This window comes from Eleutherodactylus coqui, chromosome 7 (genome assembly GCF_035609145.1).
Source record: "Eleutherodactylus coqui strain aEleCoq1 chromosome 7, aEleCoq1.hap1, whole genome shotgun sequence".
Lineage (NCBI taxonomy): Eukaryota > Metazoa > Chordata > Amphibia > Anura > Eleutherodactylidae > Eleutherodactylus > Eleutherodactylus coqui.
Window position 1 is genome coordinate 207,431,084 of NC_089843.1, and position 13,430 is coordinate 207,444,513.

At 48.0% G+C, this 13,430-nt stretch overlaps 1 protein-coding gene across 1 annotated transcript in view; it reads right to left on the reverse strand.

The window, feature by feature from the left end:
- Positions 1 to 613: 613 nt before the first annotated feature.
- SCD5 (stearoyl-CoA desaturase 5) overlaps positions 614 to 13,430 on the reverse strand; it is a 154,723-nt gene continuing 141,906 nt past the window's right edge. The window contains exons 4-5 of the mRNA XM_066574919.1: positions 5,596 to 5,828; positions 614 to 1,478 (exon numbers count right to left, since the gene is read on the reverse strand). Of these exons, the coding sequence (XP_066431016.1) occupies positions 1,288 to 1,478; positions 5,596 to 5,828 (424 nt within the window). The 3' untranslated portion in view covers positions 614 to 1,287. The remainder of the gene's footprint in view (positions 1,479 to 5,595; positions 5,829 to 13,430) is intronic.

A 13,430-nucleotide genomic window follows, 5' to 3' on the forward strand; every position in this document is an offset into this window, starting at 1 on the left:
TCTAGTTCCACCTGGTTCCACCCCACCCCTCCCCCCCTTGTTGATCCAGAGGAAGGCAGAAAACCTCCAATGGGCAGAAGCCAATTTATCCCATTGAAGGAAAAAACTCCTCCCTGACTCCATAATGGCAGTCAGAATAATCCCTCTAATACTGGTGTCCTCCTAGAAGGCAGAGGGGCCTTTCTGTGCCTCAAGCAACAGGCCCTGGTACCGTACGGCTGCTCTTCTGCAATCATCTATAGCTACACCTTCTTACGGAGCTAGTACACACGCAAATACAACCATGTGACTCCAGCCTAAGGGCTGGGTGTGAATTTGTCCTGTTATGTGGCTTTGAAAATCATGGCTGTATAACGGAATGAAACAAAACCATTGATTTCAACGGTTTCTTCTTCACTAGCGGTATTCTCACACATTAACCCTTTCCAATCCACTGTCTGACGTCTTCCTACATTCCGATTGAAGCCTGTGCAGCTTCGATGTCGGAAAATGTCCAGCAGGGTATTCTTACTATATATTGTCGGCTGCTCTGTTGTCGGGGAGCCTCTCCGGCATGTCACAAACTACAGTACTGGCTCTAGCCAGCAGATGGCGCCATTGTATAATGGCAAAAAGTGAAAGCCCCCTAGGAAACTCTGAATCCAAAATTGGATTGCAAAGCGTTAATACTATGTGCGAGAAACATAGGGCAGGACCCATCTTCCCACTTTTGTTATTCAAACACGTACCGTAGCGGAGAGTTTGAATGGTCTGAGAAAAAAAAAACAGTTCATGCGCAACTATGCTCCGTAGCAGTGAGTGTAGTTGCACATACGCCCATCTGAAGAACCCTAATGCGCAGTGAATAGGAGAACAGGATTCACTGATTTCAATAGGTTCATTCACACGAGCGTATTTTTTTATGCGATATGCGATCACGAGAAAAAATACGTAGCACGTCCTATCTGGTTGCTGTAAACCAAAGAAGCCCATCAAATCAATGGGCGTGCGTAAATAAGCACAAAATACCTGCCTATTCGCTGCGTATTTATGTACAAAATCAATGCGATTTTGCGTGGGGGGATTTTTTTCGTGTACTATATTCACGCACACTAAAACACGCCAAAACGGACAAAATACATTGGCATAAGTTCTTTTGAGTCGCGTAAATACGCAGCGTTTTTACGGGGCCGAAATGCACATATATCCGTGTGAATGAGCCCTACAACCTCCAATCTGGAAACAATGGCGCAGGAAGGAAAATACACGAGTACAGAAATACAGAGCGATAGCGGAATAAGGAGGCCGTCAATAAGATCCGTCTCCAGTCCTTTCTTTACGGGCCACAATCATCTGTCTTGTGGCTTGCTTGCAGTCGCTGGCCAGTCCGAGGACGCACATGACATCTATGAAGCATGTTGTAGGGTTCAGCTTTAGGCCCAGTTCACTGGCAGAGTAGTCGTACGGAAATGTATGGTGGAAGTTGTGGAAGCCTTCCCCTGCAAGAGAACACAAGGGGCCGAATCAGAGGCGCTGTAGATGCGAAGTTCAATGAGTTCAAAAATCTCATTTCCTGTTAACAAGACATCTTGACATCTTGAGACCTCAGACTACAGTTATGGCGGCTTCACACGGGCGTATTCGCGTACGCCGTACATGGCGAATAGAACCCACTGATTTCAATGGATTCGTTCACATATCTCCATTTTCTGCGTGCTTTTCAGTAGCGCCAAAAAATGCTCTATTTTTCAGCGTATTTGCGTACCAAAGGTCCCCATAGAGGTCAATGGGGATGCGCTAATGTGCGTGTGCAATACACAAGAAAAACTGCAAAATAGCGGAGTAAAAAGAACACTTCTGGAACTCATTAAGACTAATTAGCCATTTCAATCGGTGCGTCTTTGCTTGTCGTGTGCAAATGAACATATCTTACGGGCACAAAAAGTACAGTAAAAGACACTGATGTGCGCGCAAGAAAAAGTATTGTTCATTCAAATACGCACACGCTCATGTGAAGAGGGTCTTACACAAGCTGTCAGGTTGTACAGTAGGTTCACGAAAGGCTTAAACAGATGAGAGTGATACGTCGCAATTTTGGAAAACTCCTGGACGCAATGGTGGCGAATAGAACCCATTGATTTCATTAGATTTGTTCGCACTTCTTTTTTTTTGGACCTGTTTTTTTGTCATGGGCACAAAAATAATAGGACCTGCCCAATCTTATGCTCCATAGAGGTCTATTGGAGGTGTACAAACATGCACAGCACCAGCATCTCATTAAACAAATTAGCCTTTTAAATCAGGGCAGGGTGATTGCCCCGCCCGTTTAAACTAGCGATGGGGGCTGAAATTCGTTCCGTATTTGCACAGATACAAGTGCAAAATACACTGAGTCACTGTGCAGAAAAACTGCACAAGAGTTAGGGCTCCTTCCCACGGACGGATTTCCGTCGAAAATCCGCCGCGTTGCCCGCAGCTATTAGGTTCTGTTGAACCTAATAGCTCAATGCTCACGGTGCGGAATTCCATCGCGGAATTCCGCATCGTGAAATCACCCGTCCTCACCCGCGGCATGCTCTATTTGCCGCTGTGTACGCGCGGACGGCTTCCATTGCAGTCAATGGAAGCCCGTCCGTCACGCTATCTTCCACTGTAGCACAGCGGAAGATAGCGTGAAAGCGCTTCCCAGCCCGCAGCCGGCGCGTCGTGTGATGCTGTGGGCGTGTCATGATGCGGCTGGCGCGTCACATGACGCTGCGACGCATGCGCGCCGAAGTGTCATGCGGGACGGAAGACGCCGGATCAGCAGGTAAGTATTGGGGTCTCTGGGGGGCGCCGTGATGGGCTCCGCCACGGAATTCTGCGGCAGAGCCCGTCACGGCCGTATGGAGCCGGCCATAGCCTGTTGAAGTCAATGGGATTGTATAAATACACGTGTGAATGCACATGATACATGCATATTTGCGCAAGAGAGGCAGCTACACACAAGCATGTGCACAATTGCACATGTTTTAGCGCAACGCATTTGTGCCTTGAACAGGACTTTTTTGCATGTGTATCGGCGCATTTTACTGTACTTTTTTGTGCACACAGGGCCTGTTCATATGGGTGCAAGAAACCCCCCTGCCCTGATTTAAATGGATTTTAAGCCTAATGAAGTTGAGATTTGTTCTTTTCCCTGCGGTTTTGCATTGTATTTCATGCATCCAGTTGCGTATTCTTCTATCGGGCTCTTTGGTGCTCAAATGTTAACAATATAGAGCATGTTCTATTTTTTGCAAGATGAAAGCAATAAAATAGGATTTTGGGAGTACGTCAAAAGCAAAAGAAAAGAAAAGATGCTATTGGATGCTTACAAGATGAAAATGGTGAATTGGTTAAGAATGATGTTGAGAAGGCCGAACTTTTACTTTTCTATTTTGTATCTGTTTTCTCTCAGAAAGTAGATGGAACATCAGCTGATCCTTCCTGTGCTATTGGGGGAATAAAAGAATGCAGGCTATCTGTAAGCAGAGAGATGGTGAGGGAACACTTAGCTAACTTAAATGAATTCAAGTCTCAAGGTCCAGATAAATTACATTCTAGGATACTAAAGGAAGCAGTGGAGGTAATTGCCGAACCACTTGCCAAAATCTTTGAAAATTCCTAGAGAACAGTAGAAGTCCCCGAAGATTGGAAAAAGGCGAATGTTGTCCCTATCTTCAAAAATGGGAAGAAGGTGGATCCAGGAAACTACAGGCCTGTGAGCCTGACTTCTATATCAGGATAGATCTTTGAACAAATTGTTAAACAGCATGTATGCAAGTACTTGGATGAAAATGGAGTAATTTACCAGAGCCAGCATGGATTTGTAACACACACGTCATGCCAGACAAATCTAATTTCCTTCTATGACAGAATAACCGACTAGGTTGATCAGGTGAATGTGGTGTATATAGTTTATCTTGACCTTAGTAAAGCATTTGACAAAGTATTTTATACCATCCTTATTGAAAAAAAGACCAAATATGTGATTGACAAGGCAACTGTTAGGTGGATTCAGAGCTGGCTGAGTGATCGTACTCTAAGAGTGGTCATAAATGGCTGCACATCCAAGTGGAGGAATGTATCAAGTGGGGTACCACAAGGCTCTGTCCTAGGCCAATGTTGGTCAACATTTTTATAAATAATCTAGAGGAGGGAATTGAGGGGAAACTGATCAAATTTAGTGATGACACAAAGCTAGGAGGGATAGCTAACACTAGGGAAGAGAGAGAGTATTCAAAAAGATCTAGAAAAGCTTGAACAGTGGGCAGTGCCTAACAGAATGGTATTTGACAAGGAGAAATGCAAAGTCCTACATCTGGGTAAGAAAAATGAAGAAAGCACATACAGAATGGGAGGAATTGAGCTAAGCAGCAGCACATGTGAAAAAGACTTGGGTATACTAATAGATCATAGACCGAACATGAGTCAACAATGTGATGCAGCAGCCAAAAAGGCAACACAATTCTGGGATGTATTAAGAGAAACATAGAGTCTAGATCACGTGAGGTAATTATCCTCCTCTACTCTTAGTCAGACCTCATCTGGAATACTGTGTCCAGTTCTGGGCACCCCACTTTAAAAAAGACAAACTGGAGCAAGTTCAGAGTAGAGTTACCAAGATGGTGAGCGGTCTGCAAATCATGTCCTATGAGGAACTGTTAAAGGATCTGGGAATGTTTAGCTTGCAAAAACGAAGGCTGAGAGAAGACTTATTAGCGGTCTACAATATCTGAAGGGCTGTCACAGTGCAGAGGGATCAGCCCTATTCTCATCTGCACAGGGAAAGACTAGAAGCAATGGGATGAAACTGAAAGGGGGGAAACACCGATTAGATATTAGAAAAAACTTTCCGACAGTGAGGGTGATCAATGAGTGGAACAGTTTACCATGGGAGGTGGTGAGTTCTCCTTCAATGGAAGTGTTCAAACAAAGGCTGGATAGACATCTGTCTGGGATGATTTAGTGTATGCTGCACTGAGCAGGAGGTTGGACCAGATGACCCTGGAGGTCCCTTCCAACTCTACCATTCTATATCAATGGGTTCTGTTTTCTGCTTATTGCATGTGCAAATATGTACACAAATACGTCTGTGTGAAGCCGCCCAAAGGAATGGGAAATCTATTGGACCTTCTTGCATTTTTTTTGTGCGTGCCAAGATGCTATGATTCTGAACGCAAAAAAAACACAAGGTGGTCAAAATACACATTAAATATGCAGCATTTTGGTTCATGAAATGCTGGATATTCACAGACCAAAACTGGATCTGCTGGTGTGAATGAGCCCTAGGGCATGTTCATAAATCACACACTGCAGGGCAAGTACATTTTTACATTTTTTGCAGGACCCACAATGGGAATCCTTCTCACGGAACTTAGAATGGTATGGATTTATACCGCAGATGTCATCCTTTGGGAACTCAGATTTGTCATGGATTGGGTTCTGGTTTGCAGCAGATTGGATAAAAATACTGGAAATATATTACTAAGATATAATTTACCTTAAATTCAACCAAGGTGGAGTTTAAAACACGTTATAAAGACTTATAAACATTCCATAGATAGATAAATTACCATTAATTAAAATACATACCAATTGCTCCAAAGCTCACAAATCTATTTTCCCGGGGGTTAATGGTCTGGTCATAAGGTCGGTTCCCATAGAGGTGAGCCACGCTATTGACAAGCCAAGAGACATTCAGAGATATTGTGTATCGTAATATCGATGCCAAAAAATAAGAGTTCCACAGACTTTCTCCCCAAAAGTACCAAGGAACAATGGTGGGAATGAGAAAACACATGAGTACCACAGATGTCTTGTAATACCTGCATGGAAGAACAGAAATACTTGATTCAGATTTTCAACATGTCTTTTTAACTTGGAAGAAAAATAGCAAAAACATGTATAAGAGGGTTCTGAAATATTTCAGACATTGATGTTCCATTGATGCAATATTTATATCTTAGCTTCATTTATTTTACACTGATGCATTTCAATTTCAGCTGGAGGGCGCTATAGTGGTCTAGCTCATCAAAGCATCTAGCCCAATTTTCCGGTTTCCAGTTAGATAATAGGGCTAATGAGGTTCAGCAGAATACTATCCCATCCGATATTTTGATTGAAATCAACAATGTTCTACTTAACTGGTCTATTATATAGGATTGTGAAAGAATTGAATTATATTATGCAGTAGTGTCATGTGCATAATATTTGTGTTGTGTGCAGAACCAGAAATATGTGAGTAAAAGACGCATTGTAGTTGCAATTTATTAACACGGTCCCAGACGCTGAGTATGCAGCTTAGTGATAACTAGAGATGAGCGAACGTACTCGTCCGAGCTTGATGCTCGTTCGAGTATTAGGGTGTTCGAGATGCTCGTTACTAGAGGCGAGCACCACGCAATGTTCGAGTTACTTTCACTTTCATCTCTGAGACATTTGCGCACTTTTCTGGCCAATAGAAAGACAGGGAAGGCATTACAACTTCCTCCTGTGATGTTCCAGCCCTATACCACCCCCCTGCAGTGAGTGGCTGAGGAGATCAGATGACACCCGAGTATTTAAATCTGCCCCTCCCGCGGCTCGCCACAGATGCATTCTGACAGAGATCAGGGACAGTGCTGCTGGTGCCGGAGCTGCTATAGGGAGAGCGTTAGGTGTTGTTTTAGGCTTCAAGAACCCCAACGGTCCTTCTTAGGGCCACATCTGACTGTGTGCAGTACTGTTGAGGCTGCTTTTAGCAGTGTTGCACTTTTTTTTTTTGTATATTGGGCGTGCAGAGCATTGCGTCCTCAGTCTGCAGTCATTGTACATAGTATAGGGCCAGTACTGGTGAGGCAGGGACAGTGGGAAAGGTGAAAGAGATATACTGTCTATATAGGCAGTGGGCTTTTTCAAACAAATTTGGGAAAAATACTATATTTGGGCTGCCTGTGACCGTCTTGAGTGTACTGCGTGTCTGCTGGGGGTAGTAGTCCTAATTAATACGCAGCTAAGTGTTACAGCAGGCTTGCGCAACATTTTTTCCTGGCTCTGCGTTGCCCGTTACATCACCGCCGTCATCCCGTCCAGAGGGAAACAGTATACATATATACGCTGCCTACAGTATCTGTCTGCTGTCTCAGCTCAGCCTTTAAAAAAATAGAAGCAAAATACTTAAGGCCTACTAGTGGCCTTTGGACACTTGACTGCTTCTGCGCTGTGAATTCCACTAGCTCAGTCATACGCACCTACGTCTCACTACAGGCTTGCGCAAAATTCTATCCTGGCTCTGCTGTGCGTTCCGTAAGCGAAGTCAGCCTCCAACCACAGGCCAATAAGCGGCACATTTAATTACAGCGTTCTGTTTCTGCACTACAGGTAATACACCATGCTGAGGGGTAGGGGTAGGCCTAGAGGACGTGGACGCGGGCGAGGACGCGGAGGCCCAAGTCAGGGTGTGGGCACAGGCCGAGCTCCTGATCCAGGTGTATCGCAGCCGACTGCTGCGGGATTAGGAGAGAGGCACGTTTCTGGCGTCCCCACATTCATCTCACAATTAATGGGTCCACAAGGTAGATCTTTATTAGAAAATGAGCAGTGTGAGCAGGTCCTGTCGCGGATGGCAGAAAGTGCATCCAGCAATCTAGCGACCACCCAGAGTTCTACGCCGTCCACTGCTGCAACTCTGAATCCTCTGGCTGCTGCTCCTCCTTTCTCCCAGCCTCCTCACTCCATTACAATGACACATTCTGAGGAGCAGGCAGACTCCCAGGAACTGTTCTCGGGCCCCTGCCCAGAATGGGCAGGAATGGTTCCTCTCCCACCGGAGGAATTTGTCGTAACCGATGCCCAACCTTTGGAAAGTTCCCGGGGTCCGGAGGATGAGGCTGGGGACTTCCAGCAACTGTCTCAAGAGCTTTCAGTGGGTGAGGAGGACGATGACGATGAGACATAGTTGTCTATCAGTGAGGTAGTAGTAAGGGCAGTAAATCCGAGGGAGGAGCACACAGAGGATTCGGAGGAAGAGCAGTAGGACGATGAGGTGACTGACCCCACCTGGTTTGCTAAGCCTACTGAGGACAGGTCTTCAGAGGGGGAGGCAAGTGCAGCAGCAGGGCAGGTTGGAAGAGGCAGTGCAGTGGCCAGGGGTAGAGGCAGGGCCAGACCGAATAATCCACCAACTGTTTCCCAAAGCGCCCCCTCGCGCCATGCCACCCTGCAGAGGCCGAGGTGCTCAAAGATCTGGCAGTTTTTCACTGAGAGTGCAGACGACCGACGAACTGTGGTGTGCAAGGTTTGTCGTGCCAAGATCAGCCATGGAGCCACCACCACCAGCCTCACCACCACCAGCATGCGCAGACATATGATGGCCAAGCACCCCACAAGGTGGGACGAAAGCCATTCACCGCCTCCGGTTTGCACCACTGCCTCTCCCCTGTGCCCCAACCAGCCACTGAGATCCAACCCCCCTCTCAGGACACAGGCACTACCGTCTCCTGGCCTGCACCCACACCCTCACCTCCTCTGTCCTCAGCCCCATCCAGCAATGTCTCTCAGCGTAGCGTCCAGCCGTCGCTAGCGCAAGTGTTTGAGCGCAAGCGCAAGTACGCAGCCACGCACCCGCACGCTCAAGCGTTAAACATGCACATAGCCAAATTGATCAGCCTGGAGATGCTGCCGTATAGGCTTGTGGAAACGGAGGCTTTCAAAAACATGATGGTGGCGGCGGCCCCGCGCTACTCGGTTCCCAGTCGCCACTACTTTTCCCGATGTGCCGTCCCAGCCCTGCATGACCACGTCTCCCGCAACATTGTACGCGCCCTCACCAACGCGGTTACTGCCAAGGTTGGGACCGAGTCAGAGCCTGGGACCGCTCACGTCCTACCCACCCCCAGAATTGCGGGCCCCAGCTCGGTGCTGGTATCTGCGGCGGTGTATGCTTCCTCCACTAAACCACCCTCCTCCTCCTCCTAAGCAACCTCTGTCTCGCAATCAAGATGTGTCAGCAGCAGCACGTCGCCAGCAGTCTGTGTCGCGTGGCGTGGCAGCACAGCGGTGGCCAAGCGTCAGCAGGCCGTGCTGAAACTACTCAGCTTAGGAGAGAAGAGGCACACGGCCCACGAACTGCTGCAGGGTCTTACAGAGCAGACCGACCGCTGGCTTGTGCCGCTGAGCCTCCAACCGGGCATGGTCGTGTGTGACAACTGCCGTAACCTGGTGGCGGCTCTGCAGCTCGGCAGCCTCACACACGTGCCATGCCTGCCCACGTCTTTAATTTGGTGGTTCAGCGCTTTCTGAAAAGCTACCCACGCTTGTCAGACCTGCTCGGAAAGGTGCGCCGGCTCAGCGCACATTTCTGCAAGTCCAAGACGGACGCTGCCACCCTGCGCACCCTGCAACATCGGTTTAATCTGCCAATGCACCGACTGCTGTGCGACGTGCCCACACGGTGGAACTCTACGCTCCACATGTTGGCCAGGCTCTATGAGCAGCGTAGAGCTATAGTGGAATACCAACTCCAACATGGGCGGCGTAGTGGGAGTCAGCCTCCTCAATTCTTTACAGAAGAGTGGGCCTGGTTGGCAGACATCTGCCAGGTCCTTGGAAACTTTGAGGAGTCTACCCAGATGGTGAGCGGCGATGCTGCAATCATTAGCGTCACCATTCCTCTGCTATGCCTCTTGAGAAGTTCCCTGCAAAGCATAAAGGCAGACGCTTTGCGCTCAGAAACGGAGGCGGGGGAAGACAGTATGTCGCTGGATAGTCAGAGCACCCTCATGTCTATATCTCAGCACGTTGAGGAGGAGGAGGAGGAGGAGGAGGGGGGAGCATGAGGAGGAGGGGTAAGAGACAGCTTGGCCCACTGCTGAGGGTACCCATGCTGCTTGCCTGTCATCCTTTCAGCATGTATGGCTTGAAGAGGAGGAGGAGGAGGATCCTGAAAGTGATCTTCCAAGTGAGGACAGCCATGTGTTGCGTACAGGTACCCTGGCACACATGGCTGACTTCATGTTAGGATGCCTTTCTCGTGACCCTCGCGTTACACGCATTCTGGCCACTACGGATTACTGGGTGTACACACTGCTCGACCCACGGTATAAGGAGAACCTTTCCACTCTCATACCCGAAGAGGAAAGGGGTTCGAGAGTGATGCTATACCACAGGACCCTGGCGGACAAACTGATGGTAAAATTCCCATCCGACAGCGCTAGTGGCAGAAGGCGCAGTTCCGAGGGCCAGGTAGCAGGGGAGGCGCGGAGATCAGGCAGCATGTACAGCACAGGCAGGGGAACACTATCCAAGGCCTTTGACAGCTTTATGGCTCCCCAGCAAGACTGTGTCACCGCTCCCCAGTCAAGGCTGAGTCGGTGGGAGCACTATAAAAGGATGGTGAGGGAGTACGTATCCGATCGCACGACCGTCCTCCGTGACGCCTCTGCCCCCTACAACTACTGGGTGTCGAAGCTGGACACGTGGCCTGAACTCGCGCTGTATGCCCTGGAGGTGCTTGCTTGTCCTGCGGCTAGCGTCTTGTCAGAGAGGGTGTTTAGTGCGGCTGGGGGAATCATTACGGATAAGCGTACCCGCCTGTCAACCGACAGTGCCGACAGGCTTACAATCATAAAGATGAACAAAGCCTGGATTTCCCCAGACTTCTCTTCTCCACCAGCGGACAGCAGCGATACCTAAACAATACGTAGGCTGCACCCGTCGATGGAAGCATCGTTCTCTATCACCATAAAAAACGGGGACCTTTTAGCTTCATCAATCTGTGTATTATATTCATCCTCCTGCTCCTCCTCCTGAAACCTCACATAATCATGCCGAACGGGCAATTTTTCTTAGGCCCACAAGGCTCAGTCATATAACTTTTGTAAACAATGTTTATACGTTTCAATGCTCATTAAAGCGTTGAAACTTGCCCCTGAACCAATTTTTATTTTAACTGGGCTGCCTACAGGCCTAGTTACAAATTAAGCCACATTAACCAAAGCGATTAATGGGTTGCACCTGCCCTCTTGGTTGGGCATGGGCAATTTTTCTGAAGTACATTTATATTGTTGGTACACCAATTTTTTTGGGCCCTTGCCTACATTGTAATCCTAGTAATTTTTAGCCCACCTGCATTAAACCTGACGTTACCTCAGCTGTGCTAGGCACTGCAATGGGATATATTTATGTACCGCCGGTGGCTTCCTGGGACCCACCCATGCTGTCGGTCCACACGGAGTTGTAACTGCATGTGTCCACTTCTAAAGAACCCCAGTCTGACTGGGGCATGCAGTGTGGGCCGAAGCCCACCTGCATTAAACCTGACGTTACCTCAGCTGTGTTGGGCAATGCAATGGGATATATTTACGTACCGCCGATGGGTTCCAGGGAGCCACCCATGCTGTGGGTCCACAGGGACTTCACATTAGGGATTTGTACCTGCCAGTGTCTATGTATTAAAAACCCCGGTCAGACTGGGGCATGCAGTGTGGGCCGAAGACCACCTGCATTTAATCGGACGTTACCTCAGCTGTGATGGGCAATGCAATGGGATATATTTATGTACCGCCGGTGGCTTCCTGGCACCCACCCATGCTGTCGGTCCACACGGAGTTGTAACTCCATGTGTCCACTTCTAAAGAACCCCAGTCTGACTGGGGCATGCAGTGTGGGCCGAAGCACACCTGCATTAAACCTGACATTACCTCAGCTGTGATGGGCACTGCAATGGGATATATTTATGTACCGCTTGTGGGTTCCAGGGAGCCACCCATGCTGTGGGTCCACAGGGACTTCACATTAGGGAATTGTACCTGCCAGTGTCAATGTATTAAAAACCCCGGTCAGACTGGGGCAGTGTGGGCCGAAGACCACCTGCATTTAATCGGACATTACCTCAGCTGTGATGGGCAATGTAATGGGATTTATTTATGTACAGCCGGTGAGTTCCAGGGAGCCACCCATGCTGTGGGTGCCCACGGAATTCCCATTGCAGAGTTGTAACCGCCTGTGACTATTTATAAAAAACCCCGGTCTGACTGGGGCATGCAGACACCTTGACAGAAGGAATAGTATGTGGCACATGGGTTCCCCATTGCTATGCCCTCGTGTGCAGCTCCTGATGGAGATGGCACAGGATTGGATTTCTCATTGCTTCTGTACAGCATTATGGGCTATCGCCCTGCCCCTTTTAAAGAGGGTCACTGCCTGGCCGTGCCAACCCTCTGCAGTGTGTGCCAGCGGTTCCTCCTCATGGCAGACGCACTTATAAATAGACATGAGGGTGGTGTGGCTATGAGGCCAGCGTGTGGCATGAGGGCAGCTGAAGGCTGCGCAGGGACACTTTGGTGTGCGCTGTGGACACTGGGTCGTGCGGGGGGGGGGGGGGGTTGGGCAGCATGTAACCCAGGAGAAGTGGCAGCGGAGTGTCATGCAGGCAGTGATTGTGCTTTGTTGGAGGTAGTGTGGTGCTTAGCTAAGGTATGCCTTGCTAATGAGGGTTTTTCAGAAGTAAAAATTGTTGGGAGGGGGGGCCCACTCTTGCCGCTATTGTGGCTTAATAGTGGGACCTGGGAACTTGAGATGCAGCCCAACATGTAGCCCCTCGCCTGCCCTATCCGTTGCTGTGTCGTTCCCACCACTTTCTTGAATTGCCTAGATTTTCACAAATGAAAACCTTAGCGAGCATCGGCGATATACAAAAATGTCCGAGTCTCCCATTGACTTCAATGGGGTTCGTTACTCTAAACGAACCCTCGAGCATCGTGGAAATTTCATCTCGAGTAACGAGCACCCGAGCATTTTGGTGCTCGCTCATCTCTAGTGATAACCAACCTTTGTAATGTTTTACTAAGATAGAAGTATCACACATGCTGTAGACTTTGAATTGTTTAACCTTGTGGGGGGTTGTTATACTATGTAACCTCTTGCATTGCGACAATGAAACTGAAAAATTACTAAAAATACACCAGTATTTTCTTCTCTGATGCAACATGTATATAATTAGATGTACCTGATTAATAAGGCTACGATACTCTTTGAGTATCGCCTAAATTAAGTGATTACTTATATTCCTATAAGATGTTTTGAGCGTGTCATAGATTGGACATCACTACATTATACATTCCCTTTTTTATCTTTGTTAGGGACCTGTGTACTTTGTTATGGTTTCACTACCATTTCTTCTAGGCTTTGTATATTCAAACTATCTATTAACATTTCAACTTAAAAAATATCTCCTCTAGTAGGCGATTCGATATTTTACTACCAACAATATAATGTTACTTTAGCCCTCCTACCAGTAGAAGTGTTAGCCTGTACCAATTCCTACGAGTAGATGTAAATAAAATTGAAGCTAGGTAAGGGGTGCTTCAGCATTTCAATTCTCTCCTTCCTTTCATGCAGTATGGTGCCCAAATTCTTAGGCAGGTATACCACTGGGGCTTCTTTCACAG